The 20,146-nt window shown below is 37.9% G+C and overlaps 1 protein-coding gene across 5 annotated transcripts in view; it reads left to right on the plus strand.

Annotated features, from left to right (window-relative positions):
- Positions 1–516: 516 nt before the first annotated feature.
- Positions 517–20,146, plus strand: part of SLF2 (SMC5/6 complex localization factor 2) — a 33,791-nt gene continuing 14,161 nt past the window's right edge. The window contains exons 1-11 of one of the 5 annotated variants that reach the window (XM_075216248.1): positions 517–731; positions 6,276–6,319; positions 8,502–8,857; positions 9,670–9,724; positions 10,530–11,203; positions 11,347–11,429; positions 14,991–15,107; positions 17,169–17,336; positions 17,927–18,029; positions 18,928–19,003; positions 19,373–19,508. In XM_075216248.1, coding sequence (XP_075072349.1) covers positions 679–731; positions 6,276–6,319; positions 8,502–8,857; positions 9,670–9,724; positions 10,530–11,203; positions 11,347–11,429; positions 14,991–15,107; positions 17,169–17,336; positions 17,927–18,029; positions 18,928–19,003; positions 19,373–19,508 — 1,865 coding nt within the window. In that variant the 5' untranslated portion in view covers positions 517–678. Of the gene's footprint in view, positions 732–4,343; positions 5,426–6,275; positions 6,320–8,501; positions 8,858–8,880; positions 9,164–9,669; positions 9,725–10,529; positions 11,204–11,346; positions 11,430–14,990; positions 15,108–17,168; positions 17,337–17,926; positions 18,030–18,927; positions 19,004–19,372; positions 19,509–20,146 lie in introns of those variants that run through there. The other 4 variants (XM_075216250.1, XM_075216249.1, XM_075216251.1 and 1 more) reach the window with 4 other exon arrangements.

The raw sequence follows: 20,146 nt of genomic DNA on the forward strand, positions 1-20,146 counted from the left end.
TTAGCTAGGGAAATACATGATCAAATACAATGGATGTCTGATCTGCATATCTAAAGCTGGTCTCTGCACAAAGGGTTTACCTAACTCAATTACCTGTTCCTGGGCTCATTCGGTCACACCTTTATCTGAATTGAACATCAGGTGAATTTAGGTATTCATGCAAAGATTTATTTGGGTCCTGACATCCAATATTCTATTTCAGCATATCAGATCTATGCTTTATCCTGACACCCCCCTATGCCCACATGCTTTAATCATACATGTCCCCCTCTGCCCTCATGCTTTAGTCACACATGCCCCCCTCTGCCCACATGCTTTAGTCACACATGCCCCCCCCTCTGCCCTCATGCTTTAGTCACACGTATGATTTAATCACATGCACCTCTCTGCCCACATGCTTGAGCCATACATGTACCCTCCCCATCACATCAACCCTTCTCCACCACTACACAGGACAGTCAGGAACAGGAAGATTTCCAACAGCCCGCCCGCACTGTGTACCATGTGACCTGCTGGAGTCACATGACCTACTGCAGCCTCTGTGCCGTCACAGAGTGACTGGGCTGTAGGAGATTTAGCCATTACCCTGCTAGGTCCCAGCGCGGGAGAGGACCTCAGCTGTGGCCGGGGTACACCTGGGGATGACCCGATGTGCTCCTAGTCTATAGGTATCCCAGGATGGAGCTCCGAAAGGTGCGCTCTCCAAACACAAAGAGAGCGTGTGATGACAGGTGAGGCTCCCCCTGCATGGCGTACAGACGGTGTATGTCACTACTACTCATCTGTGGGGGAGAGGGACACAGAGACCCCTGTACCTGTAGTGCTGAGACTTATAGTCCCACACCAGCTGGAGCACTGCCTGTACCTGCTGTAATCCGGACTGTAATTTATCGCTTATATCTACTGGTGTATACCATACCCAGTGCTGTCCCGCACCAATTGTTCTTGTAATAATATTGTGTACCTGCCTTCTCTCTTATTATCTAGTTGTAAAGAGCCTGGCTGAATTTGTGATCCTTTGTTTTTGTTTTTTTTGTATGTGTTTTATACAAATTAATTATAAGCCCATCATATTGAATTTGGGAAATAATGTGAAAAGGATTGCAGAGAAAGGGCTGTGTGCATCATCACATATGCAAAGCACAAATACAGTTGTAACAATGTAAATAGATATTGTTAGTACAACATATTTTTATGTGGAATACTGTAACTTGTTTTGTCAAATTGGGCTTTGATATTGAAGGATAGTAAGTTACTAAAATTGTAGCCAAAAAAGTAGGTATGAAAATTGTTTCATGTAATGGTATTTAAATGCAATAATAGTGCTGCACCAGTTTGACAAGAGCCTGACATAACTACTCTATGAACCTTTTCACAGTTAATTAACACATGTATTTTTTTTCAAAAATGTGAATTGTAAATTATATTCATTAATTGTGAGTAAACACTCACTTCATGATTAATGTGCATATGTCAATACAATACAGTCAGTGATGTGGGTTTTTCAACTCTCGTCCCTGTAAAACTAGTATTTTAAAACAAATACAGATCCAGAAAATGTACATCTGTTAACGTACATATTTATAGCTGTAAGTCCTTCACGCATATTTCTAAACCCAGAAATCCCTGTGATGGATGAATGTGTGTGGGAAATGGCTCTGTGTTAACTTTATTGACCTAGTCTATTCCAATTCAAACTTAGATACCAAAAAAAGCAAAAGAGGAGAAACATCTTTTAATGGGGCACTCTGTGGTTTGTGTTTTTACACTTTGGTATTGAAAAATTATCTTTAGTAAGTCAATTAAAATATGAAAAGAGTGTTCCCAGTATTGTCCTGAGTATTACTAGTAGCGAAATAATAAAAACAAAGTGATGTGTATGAATGTGATTTCCTATGTTGTCTTCATGAGAAATATTTTAATAGCTATGTGGGGGTCTGATAAATAATAGGTAGAGGAGGATTTAACCACTCTAAGCGTCTGCTGTTTTAGAACGATAGCCTCACATTGTCTTCGCTGCCAGCTTGCTAAGCTAGATAGAGAGCCTGTCATTATTGTATGCCAGCCATTTCTAATACATATAGCATTAGCTGAATAGAACTGGCTCCTATACCCTTTGAGTGACGTTCAGTCATCATTAATACCCTCTGTATTACCATCAATGATATCTACCTAGGTGGGAATCTGTCCACCATAGGTTGATAATATATCAGTGTATGGACCTGATATTAGTCAGATCCTATGCATAGACATTTCTCAGGAGTATCTTGTTTAAGCCAATATACTTATGGGCTATTTATGCTAACATTCTCCTAATATAAATTGTGCATTGAAATAAGAACTGATACAAGACTACTTAGATGGATAAAAAATCTTTATTGGAGATATATTTGATCACAGCTTAAGGACTTTAATGGAATTGATACTAATAGGTAACACTGATGCTTATATAAATCAATATATTGTTTGAATACATATGCAGAGAGGCCTGGCGGCATAGTTGCCATTTTATGACAATCTTTTAACTAAGTCTATCATTTTCATTATTTTGTTTTTATTATTTTGTTACCAGTAATACTCAGGACAATATTGGGAACACTCTTCATATTTATTTTAAATAACTTAATAAAAATAATTTTTTAATACCAAAGTATAAAAACACAAGTCACAGAGCACGCCATTAAAACATGTTTCTCCTCTTTTGCTTTTTTGGTATCCATATTAATTACACATGTACAGGGTGTACCACCTGATATTAGGTACTACTACATTGGTGGCAGTTATAATTAAGATCGGGATTTTGAATACCTAGTGCGGTAGAAACTATTCTAATTGTCCAATTCAAACTTGTCTAAACTGAAATACTGATTGGCTACAAGATATGCAATCCGCACCCACTTCTTCTGTGTGTCACTTCATTTGAAGATTGAACCAAATAGGGGTTCTGGCCCTAGTCAAACTCTCTTTAAAGTACAGTAATTTTTTAAAGAGCGTCAAGAGGGTAAAGTATTATAAGGTTCTAGTGAGAGTCTTTTCCTTACCATCCTGTTCTCCTAGAAGCATCTGCAATCATCACAGGAGCCATTTCTGAGCCCTGCGTGCACTGGATCTGATTGGACAAGTGCCACAGAAATCCAATTTAAATGTTTTCAGCGCACACACTCCATTGACAATTGTTTGAATGGAGCTGTTTCAGTAGTGTTTGTAAGGTAATTGGGGTGTGTGTATACAAGGGGGAGGTGTTCCCACTTGACAGCTACACTGGAGGAGACTCGACTGGAGTTTTTGTTTAGGAAGCTTAATTTTCAAAATTGTTGTGTAATTTAGCAGGGAGTAGAGCATTTGTGGCATTTAAATAAGTTTTATTGAAAATAACTTTCTTCTCATAGAGCAGAGGTATCCAAGTTCAGTCCTCAAGCACTACCAATAGTTCATGTTTCAGGATTTCTTTAATCATGCACAGGTGAGTTAAATCTATTTTTGGCTGGGTCAGTAATTATCCCACCTGTTTCTACAGACAGAAATTCTGAAAACATGAACTGTTGGTAGCCCTTGAGGACTGAACTTGGACACCTCTGTCACAGAGCATTCTATATAACTGTTACAATGTATATTACGTTTTGTGATGTACGGATGGAATACTGAGGGCGGTCTTCAATGGAGCACAGTTGAGATTGTATACAGTTTTATTTGGGTAGCTGAGACTCTTGGAACGCATGAAATTAATACTAGCATGACGATTCGTAATCAAATGTGTTGCTGGTTTACAAATGAACTGGCCACTTTCGGCCTACGTGGGTGTTGGGAGTCATTGACAAAAAATATATAATTTTAGACACTATTCTAATGGGTTTTAAAAAGTCAGTGTGACACCTCCATTAGAACCACTTAAGTGCAATGCCACAGGATACCCAATTATAGCTTAAATTCATCAAGAGAAGAAGGTTGATTTAATTTCATGTGTACACTTAAATGTTTGTTTCACTTGAATAAATGTGATCACCTGTATTATACAAAAGAGATCCCTTTGGGAACCTAGGCTGAAGACAGTTGTTGACTGTCTGAGGAGGTTTAAAATAGTTATTTTGTGGGAGGTAAAAAGCTTTGGCAACCACCCACTAGTGGGATGGGCTCCCTAAATACAGAGTCTCTGCTAGAAGCTCATTTAAATATTTTGTCCCATAACACAGTCCTGTATGCAATATGGGGTGTGACTAGCCAGCATTCACCTAGGAACACTGCAGTCTGAATATATCAGAAAGAAATTTAAGTTATGTGCAGCTATCGCTAAGAGAGAAAAATATGACTTCTATAGCAGTTTGCGTCTGCTTGATCTCACCCTCCCTTTCCATGTGTTGAGGTTGATGTTTGTAACATCAAAGGGATTTACCTTTGGTGCAGTCAGCTGTGTCCAAATGTGATCTCTCTGGTAAATGCACCCTGAAACTTGCTAAGGAGCAGGGATCACTCCTTAGAACATGCTGCATTTCAGGTGTGACCTGCTCTTAGTGAGGGGGGTAAATGTATCAAGCTGAGAATTTTCCGTCCGGTTTGAAATACCAATCAGATTCTAGCTATCATTTATTAAGAACATTCCACTAAATGATAGCTAGAATCTGATTGGTTGCTATAGGCAGCATCTCCACTTTTTAAACCCGCCAGAAAACTCTCAGCTTGATACATTTACCCCCAGATGTGACTTTCACCATAGAGATCGATGATCTCTATAGTGACTGGAGTTCTTGGTGTGATCACCTTGAGGTAGACAAAGCTGACCAAAGATAAAATGTTCTAGTTTTACACAGTGTGTGCAATGCCTTAGACTGAGAGGGATCATTGATTTAGTGTGTGGTACTTTCTAAATAGCTTGTTGAACCCCTGGTGGGTGAACAATTGGAGTATTTAAAAGAAAATACAATGTTTTAATCATTTGTCTACCTAATTTGTGTGCTGCAACTTTGTCAGACTGTTGCAATTGTCTGTAGGACTGTTGTAAAAGTGGTAGTTTGTCATATACAGCCTGGCTAATTTAATTTGTCACATGCCCAAAATATGTGCAGAGCATGAAACTAATGCCTAGCGTATGCATTTTTTTTATTTCACTTAAAATTTGTCTTCAGTATACGTAATAAACTCTTGTTTGATGGTTGCTATTCTTGTGACTTCAGTTGTTGAAAAGGTTTACATCGTGATTGGGTAAGCTGAAGGGTTTGAAGTAATTTCATCGCCCATTATAAACACAGCCTAGTATTGACAATGCCTCTGTATTATAAACTCAGCCTAGTATTCTGTGAGCCCTGTATGCTTATAATTCTGGAACTTGTTGCTACAGTGCCCGGCACCTGCTATGTTTTAGTGTTTTCTTTCAGCTGTGAGAGTGTCTGATTGGTCCACGGACTAAACACGCTAAGCTGGTTCTGTATTGGTGAGTATAAGGGGCCATTAAAGGCTCAATGTTTACGGTGAAAGTATTGGCTATATATGCTGTATAATGCACAGCCAGCTCTTTCATAATACATCATCTTTACCTTTTCAGTTTAATAATTGATTTCGTCTTGGGGGTTTGTAATTGGTGCATTATCTTTGTTTCTTCATAACAATTTCCTTTAATTCCTTTACAATTTATGCTAACATTGTTCATACTCTACTTTAATTGACTATTCTTTTGGTGCAGACTTTTAATTTATTTTTCGATAGCTATAGACTTTAACGTGTATTGTTTAACTCCGGTAAGCTGTCGCTGAACACAAAATCATTGGTTTAAAGTGGACTAGTCATCTGTATATAAAACCATATTGATGTTTATTTGACTGTATGATAGAAATTTGTATAATATGTTCTTTCTCTTCATTTTGTATTGTGGAACTATTAGAACTTCTGTTTCAATAGCATATAATGCCTTTGGAGGGAAGAGGTAAAAAGGAAAAATATGTAAAGCACGAACAATAGTGAGAATATAACTTAATATGAAAGTTTTTGCTTCTTTACGTTTTGCTAAAATATTCTTCTGTGTTTTTTTTTTTTTTACTTTCAATCAAAAATAACTTTGGGAGCCACTGGTTCAATTGAGTGACTCCAAACATAGTGACCACCATGTGTTTCCCCTTGTTTTTATCTTTCCCTTGTTTTCTTTTTCTGTAGCCCATACACTTTTGAAGAGTTTAAATAAAAAATATTGAAGTAAAAAAAATAAAAATGACTTTGGATGAATGATTATTTAGCATGCAGGCAATAGTATAGAGTTTGCCAAATTAATAATCTACTTTTCTTTTTAGAAATCAGCATATTACTGACTTCTTCAAACCAACTTGCAAGCCAGGTATGCATGTTTTATTTATTATGGTATCTGTTATTTTTCACTAGAAGTTAACATTTGTAAAAATGAGTGTTAATACAGTTATTTTCAATTCCAATCATTTACTTTCTTTACTTGACCGTTTCCCCCTCTATGATCCTCTTATTAAATGTTTCATTAGGCCCTTTTCAGCATCAGCTACATGAGCTGTTCACATTTCACACACATGTCAAAGCTTACCAAAATACAGTGAGGGTCATTTATAAAAACTATACTGACCATTATACATTTTGGTACACTAATCTGCCACGAGTTGTGGCAGTATGAGTCAATGTAGCCTTTTGAATCATAAGACATTCCTTTATTAAAACAAAGCATATATGACTTCATTGTAGAGCAGTTTTACACAGTGATCGCATGCAGTTCAAATGGCTCTACCCTGATTATATATTGTAAATTGTTTTTAAGCCCCTCCAGACTATTTAGATACGTAATTGGAGAAAAATGTTGATATGTGCAGTACATGATTGCGTAGAAACTACAATTATGTATGTAACACCGCTTTGTAGTGCTAGGTGTATAAGTGCGCGTGTCCTGTCTATGGGTGGTCTGAACGTTCTCCCTTAAATAGTAGCGCAGTGTCTTCACCTTAGTCTAATCGCACCAAGGTTTTTGTTGAGTAGTGTCCTGGATTAAGTCCTCCTGTTATGTCACCCTCCTCTGCCTATACAGCTCTGGTCTCTCTCATCACCGCTGTAGCCCTTGCTCAGTACTGTTTCCTCTCCTCCATGCTCCTTCTTCCCCTCTTCCAACTTGTGCATCTCGCTCTCAGTCCCTCTCGGAATCCCAACTGCTTCTTCACAAGCTCCTCTTCCCCACTGTATGCTGAGAGATGTAGTTCTCTGCCTGCAGGGGAGGTATCTAAAGCGCATGTGTGGCCTGCTTGGTTCGCCAGTGCTACATGTATTCTAAGAATAATTTATGCAAAGGAAAGGTGAAGTTACGTATAACAGTGGTAATCCAGGCCATGGTGTCTGATTTATTTAATTATTTTTAACCTAGTGGTAGTATGTATACTGCAATTAAGAGGACAGTTGAGATAGAGATTCTTGTAGAATGCTACATGATGGGGCCACTGGGTGTACATGTGTGTGCTAAAGCCACCCTGTGAGCTGCCAGTGAGAAAAGATTTGAATCCACAAAGGACTGTACAATATGTTTATAAAAACAAAGTCCTGTGTTGCTACTATTATGTGGAAGAATATAAACAAGAACATTGAAATAGATAACACATCTGTTTCCTCTGGGAATCAAGGTCAAGCTAAAGTATATCTGTCTCTGTGCAATATTTTCATTTATTCACGCGTCTTATTTCGCCTTTATAAAATAGAAAATTCTTCAATTAGTGTTCAGTTGAATTGCTATTTCTGTAATGTTGTAGATGCTACTTTCCCCATCATTGGATCCCACTGATAAGCTCTCAGTCTTCCAGCAGAGCATCACCATCTTTTGTGCTAAAAGTGGACAGTCTCTTCAGTGTTCTTAAACATTACTAAATATTGTATAGGACTGGATGTTTGTCCAGATCTGTTTTCTTAATGTAGTTTTATTTTACTGTAGAGGTTTGGCTTTTCATGGAAAGTGCTCTGTTTTGAAAGTATTTTACATGCAAAAATTGTAAAGCACTTCCAATGTTAATATGCTGGTGCTATAGAAATAAATGATGATAAAAGAATTTTAAACCTTGGCTGTAAATTTCATTTTGTGAGGGTTTTTTCTTTTTAAGCTCAGTTCTTATCTTAAAGGGTGTGTACACTCAAGTATAATGAAAATCAGACCCCCTTCCGGCACAAAGGGAAGAAAAAAACACAGCAAGTGCTTGATGTCTGGGACCCTTGTCATGTGGCACATATTCGCCTCTGGCAGCTCAGTGGCTAATTCTGCTGTACTTTGCAGGAGAATTTTGAAATTCGGTGATTCTGATGAAAAACCCCATGTACTTGAATTTCTTAACGATTGCTAGAGTCCTTTTGTATCTTGTTGCCATTTTAACCTTGCAGTCGTGTTATGTAGTTATTTACAGTTGGGTCCTAACAACATGTTGTAGACAGTGGGTGCTCAGGAATTTGGACGATGTATCCTACAGATTAGCCTTTGACAGTATCACTCTTGAATTTTTAATGTCATTGCTTTTTAAGTTTTGCAGACTCACGTAAGACTATTCTTCCCACAGACAGAGATGTATTCAACTCTACGTTAAATGGAAGTGTCCACAATCCGTTCCTTAAGATGCAGAATGGAGGTGTGGAATGTTGTGGGAGTATAAAAGCAACCCCATCTAAACTGCAGAGGCAGAGGTCTGCACGGACCCCCAACAAAAGCCCCATCAAGGAGGCCTTTCTAAGGAGGTCCAGGAGGAGAGAGATTAAGGCAACTGTAAGAAATGCTCAAGATTTCTGTGCAAGATGTGGCATGAGTTTACTGTCTCCAAGAGTAGTTATCAAGAGGCTAAAGTTACCAATCAACTCGCAGGGTGAATTAGAAGACAATGGAGTATATAAAGTATGTTCAGATTATTCTAAAGCTATTTATAGTTCCAACAATGATATCTTGCAACATACACCACGTATAGAGTGCTTTTCACTTTCTAAAACTATGAGATTGTCTCCACTGAGTGACCAATTGTTTTACACTAAGGGTCAGATCCCTATAAGTGGGCAAGAACACTCTTCTCCGAAATCCTTTACCTTAGTTGGTTCAGATTTACAGGCACCATCTGACTTGTACCAGGAAGGAATAATGCAGAAGAAAGCCATGCACCAGACCTTTGGTATGGGGAAAGCAGGCTCAAATGAGTTTGTACCACAGGTATTGGCGTGTGTGTAACTTAGCGGTAATGCCATTCTTTTTTCTTTTTTCTTCTCATCACTCATGCCTTATGGTGTTGCATCCTTTTTAATTTTAATTTTTTTTTATTGGAAGATCACCCCATCCTAAGAAAACACAACACATTTGCAACAGTTATTGAAACAGGTTCACAGCTGCAATAATTCTGGTTTATAATAATAAAAAAATTCTCCCACCTATTTGGAAAGGCTAACTGTATCCTTTTATTGGGAAGTAAGGACTGTCATATAATTTCCTTTCTTCTCTTATGAGGACTAACCTTTAATATTTAGCCTTATGACACAAGCTTTTCCTATGTCATGTAAAAAGGATTTAACGGGATTGGAAAAGCATTGGTCTCAATATTTGTTGCATTTGTGTATTTCCCTAAACCTATTCTGTAGCTTTTATAAGTGTATTCATCTTTAATTAATTTTTTTACTTGAAATAATACCATTTTGGTAAGTCTCTTTGCCTTTTTTTTGTAGGTCAATGGAACATCACTAAGTAATAAGTCCACTTCCACGTTGACGCCTGATTCAGGTAAACATTATAGATTTAATGGCTGTGTCCTAGCCCATACCAGCCATCACTAATCGGGTTTCCCCACAGGAATTTTTGATTCCTAGCAAAAGTTTGTTTGCAGAAAGGCAAAGCTACGGAATCATCAGTTGTTGCTATTTTAGCATCATTTTCTATAGTACAAAGAGACGGTGAGGTGTGTTATTGTACCGTAGACCATGAAAAGGGGACTTCCTTATTTTGAGACGATCCCCATAGTAGAGGCAGCCAGTTTATCAACCAAGACACGATTGCAATTAATGAATTCAATAGTAACATACCTGCGCCACTTCACAACTAAGATTATTGAGGCATTGGTTCCTGTTGATGGACTGCTTTCTTGTGAACATTTGTTAAGCCCACAAAATGGCTCACTGGGGGCAGCTATGCATTTAAATTGGTGTACTTTTGCATGTCACCCCATGTGTCAATTGGATATAGAAAGTAGAAGGGGAAGTGCAACCTTTTTGTAATAATTGGTTAACTTTAATTTTTTTATCTAGATGACATGTTACTGATTAAGAGCAATTTCTTATGCTGGTTATCATTTGTTAAAAAAATGTTGCTTTATAGCCTGTAATCCACATGTTTCAAGTCTAATAGGTGATGAGACAGCTTAAGATTCTTTTTGTTATCTTGCAGTGTCTGATTTCTTCTGCAAGATTGCCTACAATTATAAACACTTGCTTGTTCTACATTTTAAAGAATGAATAGTTAAATTAGTAAAATGATAACTTAATCTGCAAAGAATAAGTGTGTAACGTTGTAAATTTTTGTACCATTGCAGAGTCTGAAAATGGCAATTCATCCTTTAAACGCATGTTGTTTTCACAAACTTGTTCAGACTCTTCTGACAACAAAAACTCGCTCACGAAAAAGAGAGATCTTCGTATTTCCCCGATTTCTATAGGCCTTAACCACTCACTTTCTACTAAAACCAAATGGCTAGAAAATGGCCAGATACAAAATGGTGGCTTGATGGAACAAAAAGCCGGACATTCCGTCCTGGAGACATCCATATCTCCGGTGCATACTGCAAGGTCTGGACATTTGTTTGCTTATGGCTCACGTTTGACAATTGCAGAAAATGAAAGCAAGCTCGGTCTGATGAGGTCAGACTCTCCATTTTCTGAAAAAGAACCAAACCTGAATGTAGTTTTGGATGCAATTTCTTTATCTCCAGGACTCAATAAGTTTTCAACTTATCTTGACGGACCTTCATCTGACAGTTCTAAGGAGATATCTAGGAAAGAAACTCCCTGTAGAATGGCTATAGATAGTTTGGATAGTGATGATTCTTTTCATGCTATACCTTTAAGCAGTGACGATGAAGAAGAGGAGTTAATCAAACCCCTGGATGAGCTTTTACAGATGGCAGCACAGCCAGTGCCAGGAACCCCACAGAAAGACCTAAACCTGTCTTTCAATTCTTTATCGCAGTCTCCAGTACCAGAAATGCCAGTAAGTATACAGTCTCTTGATGGAAACTGTGCGTCTTTTTAATAACAATGGTTTTTAAAGTTTTTTTTGTTTTTTTTTGTTGTTTTTTGTTTTTAGATTTGAGTCCATTGTAAGTGTTTTTTGTTTTTGTTTCCATTTTCAAGGTAACCAGAAATGGTTTGCAGACAAGTTCTCCATATATTAACAGCCTGGATCGTCTTGTAAAAGAGAAAGAGGAGAGCAAAAGGTACAACTATACCTTCTGTCCTGCAAACTAATATATATATATATATATATATATATATATATATATATATATATATATATATATTATAAAACTAGGATGTCGAACCATTTGTGTGCCAGTGTAATAGGCGATGGAAGTCAAGACATGTAATAGAGACCTCCATATTTTGAAGAAATCTTGCAAACCTATTTTCAAGTACCTGGTATTAAGTGTGTTGGATGTTTTTGTTTTGTTTATTTGAACTACAAAGTCTGAAAGACTTTCATATCTAGAAACAAGTTTGTGATTGGTGTTCTCTTTCCAGTATTTTATTTGCAATAGCTTTTTATTACAGAATAACAATCAAAAGAAAGGGCATCATAACAAGGTCATACAGTTACAAGTACAAGAAGGGAACAGGCATGTGAAGCCCTAACAGCCATGTCGGATAAAAGCATCGTAAATTCAGAAATAAACCGTTTGGCTCTAATAAGCTGGCACAGTAAAAGGAGACCCTTTCTCAACTGAACATTGAGCATTGTTTTAGGAGAGAGAAAAGTATAAACCAAAAACAAAACTTGGGGGAGAAAGAAGAAGTTGGGATAGGTGAGAGGAGAGAGTCCTAGGGGTATATTTACTATGAAGCGCTTCCATTGAACTGCCAATTCCCGGCACTTTGAAGGCAATTTTGAAAATGCCACTTTTATTAAAGACAAAACCCATGCTGGTTTTTTTTAAAAAAAAAAAAATGCTTTCAAAGCGTCGGGAATAGGCGGTTCGATGGAAGCGCTGCATAGTAAATATACCCCCTAGTCTTTGATGGTGGCAATTATGCAAATTGGAGTCAAGTAATAGCAGGTTCTTACTAATTGCAACTTCTTGTGTTGGGGTTGTAATAAAGAGAAGAGCTGCAGGTTATACCTAATAATTAGTCAGACGTCCTCTAGATATCGGTCATCTAGCTCGATTGTAAACTATAAAACTGTAAAATTTTAATTCTTAGCTAAAATCACAAGAAATGGGTAATCCTTGCATAAAGGAGCATCCTAGTTAACAGAAGTACATGCGTCTGACACCTTTACATGCCCTGGCACTCTTCTGGATCAGTCTCTGGAGGCTTGACACTGATCATTTGGCAGTAAACCAGTTATGCAGAAGACTAGCCATTGTCCTTGGCCATATTGTTAGTTGCTGGAGAATCCCCATTATTATTTTTTCACTCCATGGTGAAAAATCATTTCCATCAAATTTCCTAGGGCTTCATGCAGCTTTCTCTCTGGTCTTTTGCCATTACTGGAGACTTTTTGAATAGCATCCTCGCCCTCTCTGATGGTCCCGCAACTGAAGTGTTTGTCAATGGCATCCATCTGACAAAGTGTCTATCCGTAATGGCACCAGACGGAGCTACTCGTTGTTCCCCTGGTGATTGATCCACTTTCGTCACACATCAGATCTAATCCTAACATCCAAGGGGGGCAGGTCAGGGACATCAACTCAAGGATTTCATTATTTGCGGATGACCTCCTGCTCTCATTGTCCCAGCTTAAAAGCACCCTGCCCATTCTCTACAAACTCATCTAGAGGCACGGTGACCTATCTGTTTAAACTGTTTTTATTGTATATGTGTGTGTATGTATATATATGTGTGTGTGTGTGTGTGTGTATATATATATATATATATATATATATATATATTGAAACAATTGTATTAATGAATATAATTCAATACTTTTTTTTATTTTTTTTAATGTAATTTGTGACAAATTTTTGAGTGTTAATACATACGAGGAGGTAATAGGGAAAAGACTGACAAAGGGGGAGGAATTTAGGGTAGGAGAGGACAGCTTTTCTCATTAGAAAGATAATTATCATGGAAATTAAACTCTGTTTATATCTGTAGATAGGAAAATATAAACTATGGAGAAAGCATATAAATGTTTGATAGTTTTAATATTTGTCTTTCTCTGTTAAAAACATGTAGTCTTTGTAACAGTCAGTTTTTTGAAATCTAGTCATGGGAGCTAAGTAGATGTAAAATCAGAACCCAGAAATTCTTTGTGCTGGTGGTGGCATACAGGGACTGCGGGCTTTATCACATATAAAATATTAAATATATTTTTATTTTATAGTTAGTAGGAGACCCTTGGATCAAACGCTGTACAGGGGACTAGAGGAGTTATCAATCTCTAGGATGTGTAGTGTGAAAGAGTAATTAATTGACTTTCTAGGATTCTACAGTGTCATCCTTGGTGCAATCAATGGGAATTGCATTAAGTGGCCAGTCAGAGTGGTTGCAGCAGAGGAGTGAACAGTGAGGTCCATACACTTTGTCGTGAAACAGAGGTGTACTTGTGCAGAAGTAGGTGCTTGGTGTTACAGAAGGGCATTTGTGCTATGGGTTCTGCACATTTGTGTTTTGTAAATGTTGTTTTAGTGGAAGGGAATCCTTACTCTAAACATTGACCATCGTGTGTGTGTGTGTGTGTGTTGTTTTGGTTTTTTGTTTAGTTTAGTTTTGTTTTTAAATATCCAGTGAATATCGATAAAGTGAAAGAATCCAAAGCTGCACAGTATCTGATGTTCAGTGAACGAAGGGCAATTTTTTTTCTTTTCTCTTACTAACCAACATTCATTCCTTTATCTATAGCTGACTAATGTACTCTCTGTGTAGCTTCCTGAAATCATTTGTTCATTTGTGTTTTAATTTAAAGTGGTCACAGTTATTGGCTAGTCCATGGTCTGTAGAATATGACCTACTTTTTTATGTTCTCTTCTCATATATAAGAATCACTTGAGGAGACTGACCGCATGGGGTATAAGCAGTAGAACGTAGAAATCGGTTTTAGAAACTTCCTCCTAATCCGCTTTAGTGTCAGTAGGAGGATACATAGACACTTTATTTTTGTTGATGTTGTAACAGATATATATATATATATATATATATATATATATATATATATATATATATATATATATATATATATATATATATATATATATATATAAAATATCCAATTTTTCTGAATTGGGGCCAAAGAGGCTAGGGCCCTGAGATTGTGGTGATGGATAGGGCCCTGAGAAATAAGTTTCTGTTGAAATGGAAGCCACAGCAAATTATTTGAAAGCATAAACAGAAAGCATTGCTTTGGCCAGTTCGGGAGAAAGGAGTGGGAGTGAATTGATACCTTATCTTGAGTTTATTGGCTCTATGTCCAGATGCCCCAGTGACTCTCAAACTGCTGAAAGACTGGATGTAGGGACCACTTCTATAGTCTATTGAGAAACAGGTGGCCTCCAGGGTTTTGTTATTCTTTTTGATTTCTTTGTTTTTTTTTTACTGTATAGTGACTTTGGTTCTCACAAGTCTTTTTCTTTTCCAACGTTGGGCACAGACCTTCCCACAATAGAATGTTGCTGGTTGTTGAGAATTTATGTAATCGGACTTATTTTTTTGTGTTTTTCTTTTCTTGTGTTCCCCATAAAAGTAAGTAAAGTAATGAATCAGGTTTTTTAGGGTTGTAAAGTTGTTCAGGCTGTGTTATTGTGACACTTATTTTGCTTTTACTCATGATTGTGTTACAGACTGTGTAATAAATTAGATGAGATGGAAAAGAGACTAAATGCGGACATAGAAATGGGATTTGGAATCGCTGATGAAGACATGGAGGACATGGACGGAGAACTTACAGATGAACACAGGTAAACCTGATCTGCTTGTCCTTAGATTGTGTTCTGTTAGATACTCCGTGTAAACTGATACTTATGGTCTCCTTCATAACAAACTGCCTGCAGATTTGGACTAAATGTATTTGAGACAAATGGCAAAACATAGCAGGACTGTTTATTTTCATTCACACTTTAATTTAAATCCAGACATCCCTCCACAGCTTTTGAGAGTGCAAAGTAATTGTTCAAATCCACAAAACTTTTAGGCTTTTATGCTTGTCGCATCGTGCCCATTTCTAACTATGAAAATGTTTCCAGCCATAATATTGGAAACTTGACCTATACAATTTATGTCCACCCAGAGCAAGCTCCACCACTGCTGAATGTAAATGGACAAACCATGTTAATCCAACAGCACGTCTACTTAATAGATAACTGTATGTTCCTTAAGTATGTGTTTGGACATAAATAAAAACTGTAAACCATTTATGATCGTGTCCATTTAAATCTGAGAAACTCCAAAATGCAGAGTCCCAGAAATTTGACCAGAAGCAGTCTACTAGCTTGTGAAAGAAATCATCTTGTATAGGTTGTCACAAACTAACAATGCACACCTCTACTTGTGAGTGTACCCTCCCATAGGTGCAGCCTTGCCCCCAGTGTTTCCTGTGTCCCCCACATGAATTTGAGATTAATTGGTACTTGTGTACTTTCCAGATTCATTACCTTTATTATATAGAACTTTCGGTGACGTCCACTGCTACTTCCAATCGGGGCCGGATTAAGCCAATGTGGGCCCCTGGGCTAAGTGGCCCCCAGTAATTTTGTAAAGGCCGCCCTCAGCCTCAGTGTATCACCTCCACTCCCCCATACATTGAAACTTACCTGGTACTCTTTGCTGCAGGCTCCAGGCGGCACCTCTTCTTTCTTTCTTGCCCTGCTGCCAGTGAGGTGTGCAGCGCGCACCTCACTGGCAGCAGGGCTATGTGAGACTGTCATAGTCTCACGAGACCTCTTCGCTAAGCAGCGCGCTATGCACAGCGCCCGCACTGACAACAAGGCAGCTAACAGCATCAGAGTTGCTGTTAGCTGTGCCTGCCTAACTTGGATGAATGAGACCCGATCGCCAGCATTAAGTTAAAATCTTTGGTAGGCCCCCCGGCTGCCCAAGGCCCCTGGGCTATTGCCCAGAAAGACCAATATGTTAATCCGGCTCTGCTTCCGATTCTCTGGTTGTTGGATCTTCGTTTGTTGTTTTTTTTTTCCAGCCAAAAATGGGAAATATCTTCTAAAATCACTTTGCAAGGATCACGGTTATTTAGGCAATTCCTCCACATAAACTCGGCCATGTACGACTCAAGGAAATTCCTGTTCGTCCCTCTTCTTTTTTTTGTTTCCCCACTTAGCATATCCCCACATCCTTTAAATCTTCTGTGTATTTGCTAGCGTTTCGGGAACCACGACGTTGAAGGTGTGATTCACGCTTAGATGCTGGAAACCACTGTTACCGATATCCGCATAAGCTCGCCAACAATCTGATATGATTGTAGTGCCAGGGCTGCTCCGTTCTCTAATAATGTGGAGGAGAGTAGATGCTGAATGGTTTGGGACAAAGACGACAAAACATTTGTTGCTTTCTCTGCAATGAGTCCGTAAAGTACACAAGTACCGATATTTTTTTTTTATACTTGTGTTAGATCCTTTTCCAATAGGGGACACTGGACACCCACCTTTTATACTCTCTTGTTTTTGTTTCTGGTCTTTGTTCTTCATCGTTCTCCTTGTTAGGTTTTTGATCCTGTTGTTCAAAAATCTAGGCTCTCTCCTCTCGTGTTCTCTACTCCTGTTTATGTCCTTGGGGCGGTTTTAAAAATAAATAGAAACATTCTAAATTACTGGCAGACTATATAAGTATAGAGGGGGAGGAGCATGAGAATTTATTGTGACCAAGCACCTGTACTGCACCTCTGCATCCAGTGTGTCACATTGGACTCTGAGAAATGATTTAATGCAAGTATAAAGATCCCATTTTCAGTGAAGACTTCTATTGTATTACTTTTACATTGTAACATTGTTCTGTAATTCACTTAACAGAGCCTTTTTAAAGAAATTTACGCTAGTCACCAATGCTATACCAGATCAGCCTCCGGGAGAGGACATCTTCCACTTGTCTGAATCTGGAGCCATATTCAATTGCCAAACACTTCACCTGAAACATTCAGAATTATCTCGTGGGAGCTCTGAGGAAAGTCTCGACTTCAGGTAAAATACATGAAATATCTAGGCTTGTGACTGAGACTGCAAAGTAGTTTATTCCAAAACATACCTAGAAATAACACTCACTAATAACTTTTTATGCTTTTACTGGTGAAGAGATCTTTGCTGTCAATTCCATTACAAGACTGAAATATATATAATCATTAAACTAAAGGCTGTTGACACTAAATGACTGTTTATAAACTACAAGCTGGTACAAAATGTAATGGAATGTGACTGCTCATAAAAGTGTTTAAAAAGGTATAAAATATTCATACTGTACTTTGAGTTTGATTTGCACAGTTGTTTGCAGGTATTTGTTAGTGTTCCTCCCTTTCACTTGTCTACAGTATGAATTCATGTAACAGGTGGCTGTAATTGTGAAACAGGTGATGGCATTGAGCTGCTTGAGTCTGAAGAATGGTTTAGACCAATCTTGTACATATCAAAATGATGGTGTCTACTGTAATTGTTCTCAACTATTCACAAGCTTAAATGTGCTTGTTTCTTATGTTTTGTGTTTGATATATGTATATCTATATATCTTGGACTGTAATTACTAATGATCCTACACCTAATCTCATTCAATCCTACAGCTGTGACTCAGAATATCAGCTCATGTTGGCCACGGAAGGGTATTTTACTATGGTGTATCGGTTTAAGAAATGCCCAGAAGTTCTAATGAGGTGGATGTTTCAGGTGAGCGTCACTATACTCCTTGTTCTTATAACTGGTGTCTTGGCTCGTTGGTGAGAGGGTTTCTTGGGTATTAAACATATCTATGCTTTAAACAATTGACAACTGCATGATATTTTAAATCTGCAGATGGCAAATGGCATCTCTGCCTTCCTTTAAGCGCAGATGCCACTAGCCCTAGCTTTCTGTGATGGTGACGGGAACGGTTTCATAAGGTTCCTGGCACCCTGATTGCAGGGAGAACGCCATGTTCTGCTTCCTCGTCTGGAGAGGAAATCCTGTGATTTTGCGCTGCAGAGATGTCTCGTATTCTTCCCCCAGCAAAAGGCAGTCTTAGGACAGTGTAGTAGGAGGTCTCGCATGCCTGGTAGTGCTATTGGAATCTTGTAAGCTAAATGTGATATATGCACTAACTGTACAAGTTACAAAATGCAGCGTTTTTGTATATTTTTCCCTTAATTATTTTTTCACGTTAATGGACTAGAAATTAAGCTATCAAAAGAAAGCTCCATCATTCCGGACAAGAAAAATATGGAAAGTTTACTGATATTTATTTGCAAAGAAATGGACACATCCCAAACCTAAAACACTGACTCGGTCATTAAGTGGTTTAGGGAAAGGGTGACATGTAGCCCTAGTCCTGGACAGTCTTTATTACGGGAAATAGGGAACGTTTAGTGGAACAGAGTGAAAGTTTTGACTAAACTCTCCATCTCACCAGCAGAGAGGTTACAAAGAGTTGAAATATATACCACAGAAAATGTAACTTGGAGGATGTGAATAAAAAACAAACAAGTTTATATTTATTCTGCGGGACTGAACATACTTGTGATTATTTTATAAATATGTGTTTATACTTTGTTTTACATTCGGTCTTTTAAACAAAACTATTTTCTTACAGATGGTTTCTATTCATCCATCTTACAATGTGTCAGTGAAAATTTTGAACACCTTGATTCAAATTACGTGCAACAATAGTAAGTATAGTCATTGGCATAATTGGCTTTCCTGCCTAGTGGGGCGTGCGGAGTACAGGTGCCTGTGAATGTGTGCTTGCATTGATCTGAGAGCACCGTTGTGTGTGCAGTAGGCATAGTAAAATTTAATTGACCTTTACCACCTTGAAAATGAAAACGTTACTATAATATTAAATAATTTATTGTAGTAACTAAACATCTAGCCCGTGTACCATATTAGATCATGTTTGACCATGGTTAGAGACTGGTTGCTTTATGACACATTGTTGGGGCCAAAGGGGCTTCTTGTTGAGGGGCATCAGGGCAGATCTAGAGAGGCAGTTGTCTTCCTTTTTAATTGTTCTAACACAATTTACTCTGTTCTGATAGTTACCAACCTGAAAGAAAATCCCTGGACTCCATCATTATTGGACATATCGACTGTGTTCGCCAATATGGGAATTCCCTTTGAGACGCTCTTTCCTCTTGCAAATATCCAGCCTTCATTTGCTGCCAGTGATCTAGTGTAAGTGGTAACAATTTACTACATTTTTCAAGGTGGTGCTTTTTTGTTTTGATTTCCTGTGTTGTGTTGCCCAGGTACTTTGTCCAGTGAGGAATAAGAAAGAAGGAAACGCCTTTTTTCTTCTTTTTTTTTTTTTTTTTTTTTTTTTTTTTAAACATTTTTATTGGTTTTAGTCAAGGTACAAAAATGAGAACCAATAGTAAATCAACAGTTGTTGTGGTACAGTGGTTATTAACAAGACAATATCAATGTACAAAAAATAGTGCTTAACTAGATGTAAGAGACCTAGTTATACTACGGGGTAAGTTTATGCAAAGGCAAACATTGGAGAGGGGAAAAAGCAAAGGGCAGGGGATTATTTGGTAATTGTGGAGGGGAGATGGTAGGCAGCAATGACTCTGAAGTATAACTACAGGCAAAAAATATACCAATCAGTATGGCACTTCACTTATTGTGCAGCCAAATATGTATAATAAGATACCACTATACCTCTATATCATAAGCAAGAAAAGATGAAGTGGAGCACCACAATGATTCTGAAGTGTTATGGAGGCAGCTGGGGAGATTGTAGCAAATGGGAGTATGTTGCAGTTAAGAGAGGGGTAGCTCAATAGTGATCTGTCGAAGGTGACCAGAAC

The sequence above is a fragment of the Mixophyes fleayi genome, chromosome 6 (assembly GCF_038048845.1).
Source record: "Mixophyes fleayi isolate aMixFle1 chromosome 6, aMixFle1.hap1, whole genome shotgun sequence".
In the NCBI taxonomy this organism is placed as follows: domain Eukaryota; kingdom Metazoa; phylum Chordata; class Amphibia; order Anura; family Limnodynastidae; genus Mixophyes; species Mixophyes fleayi.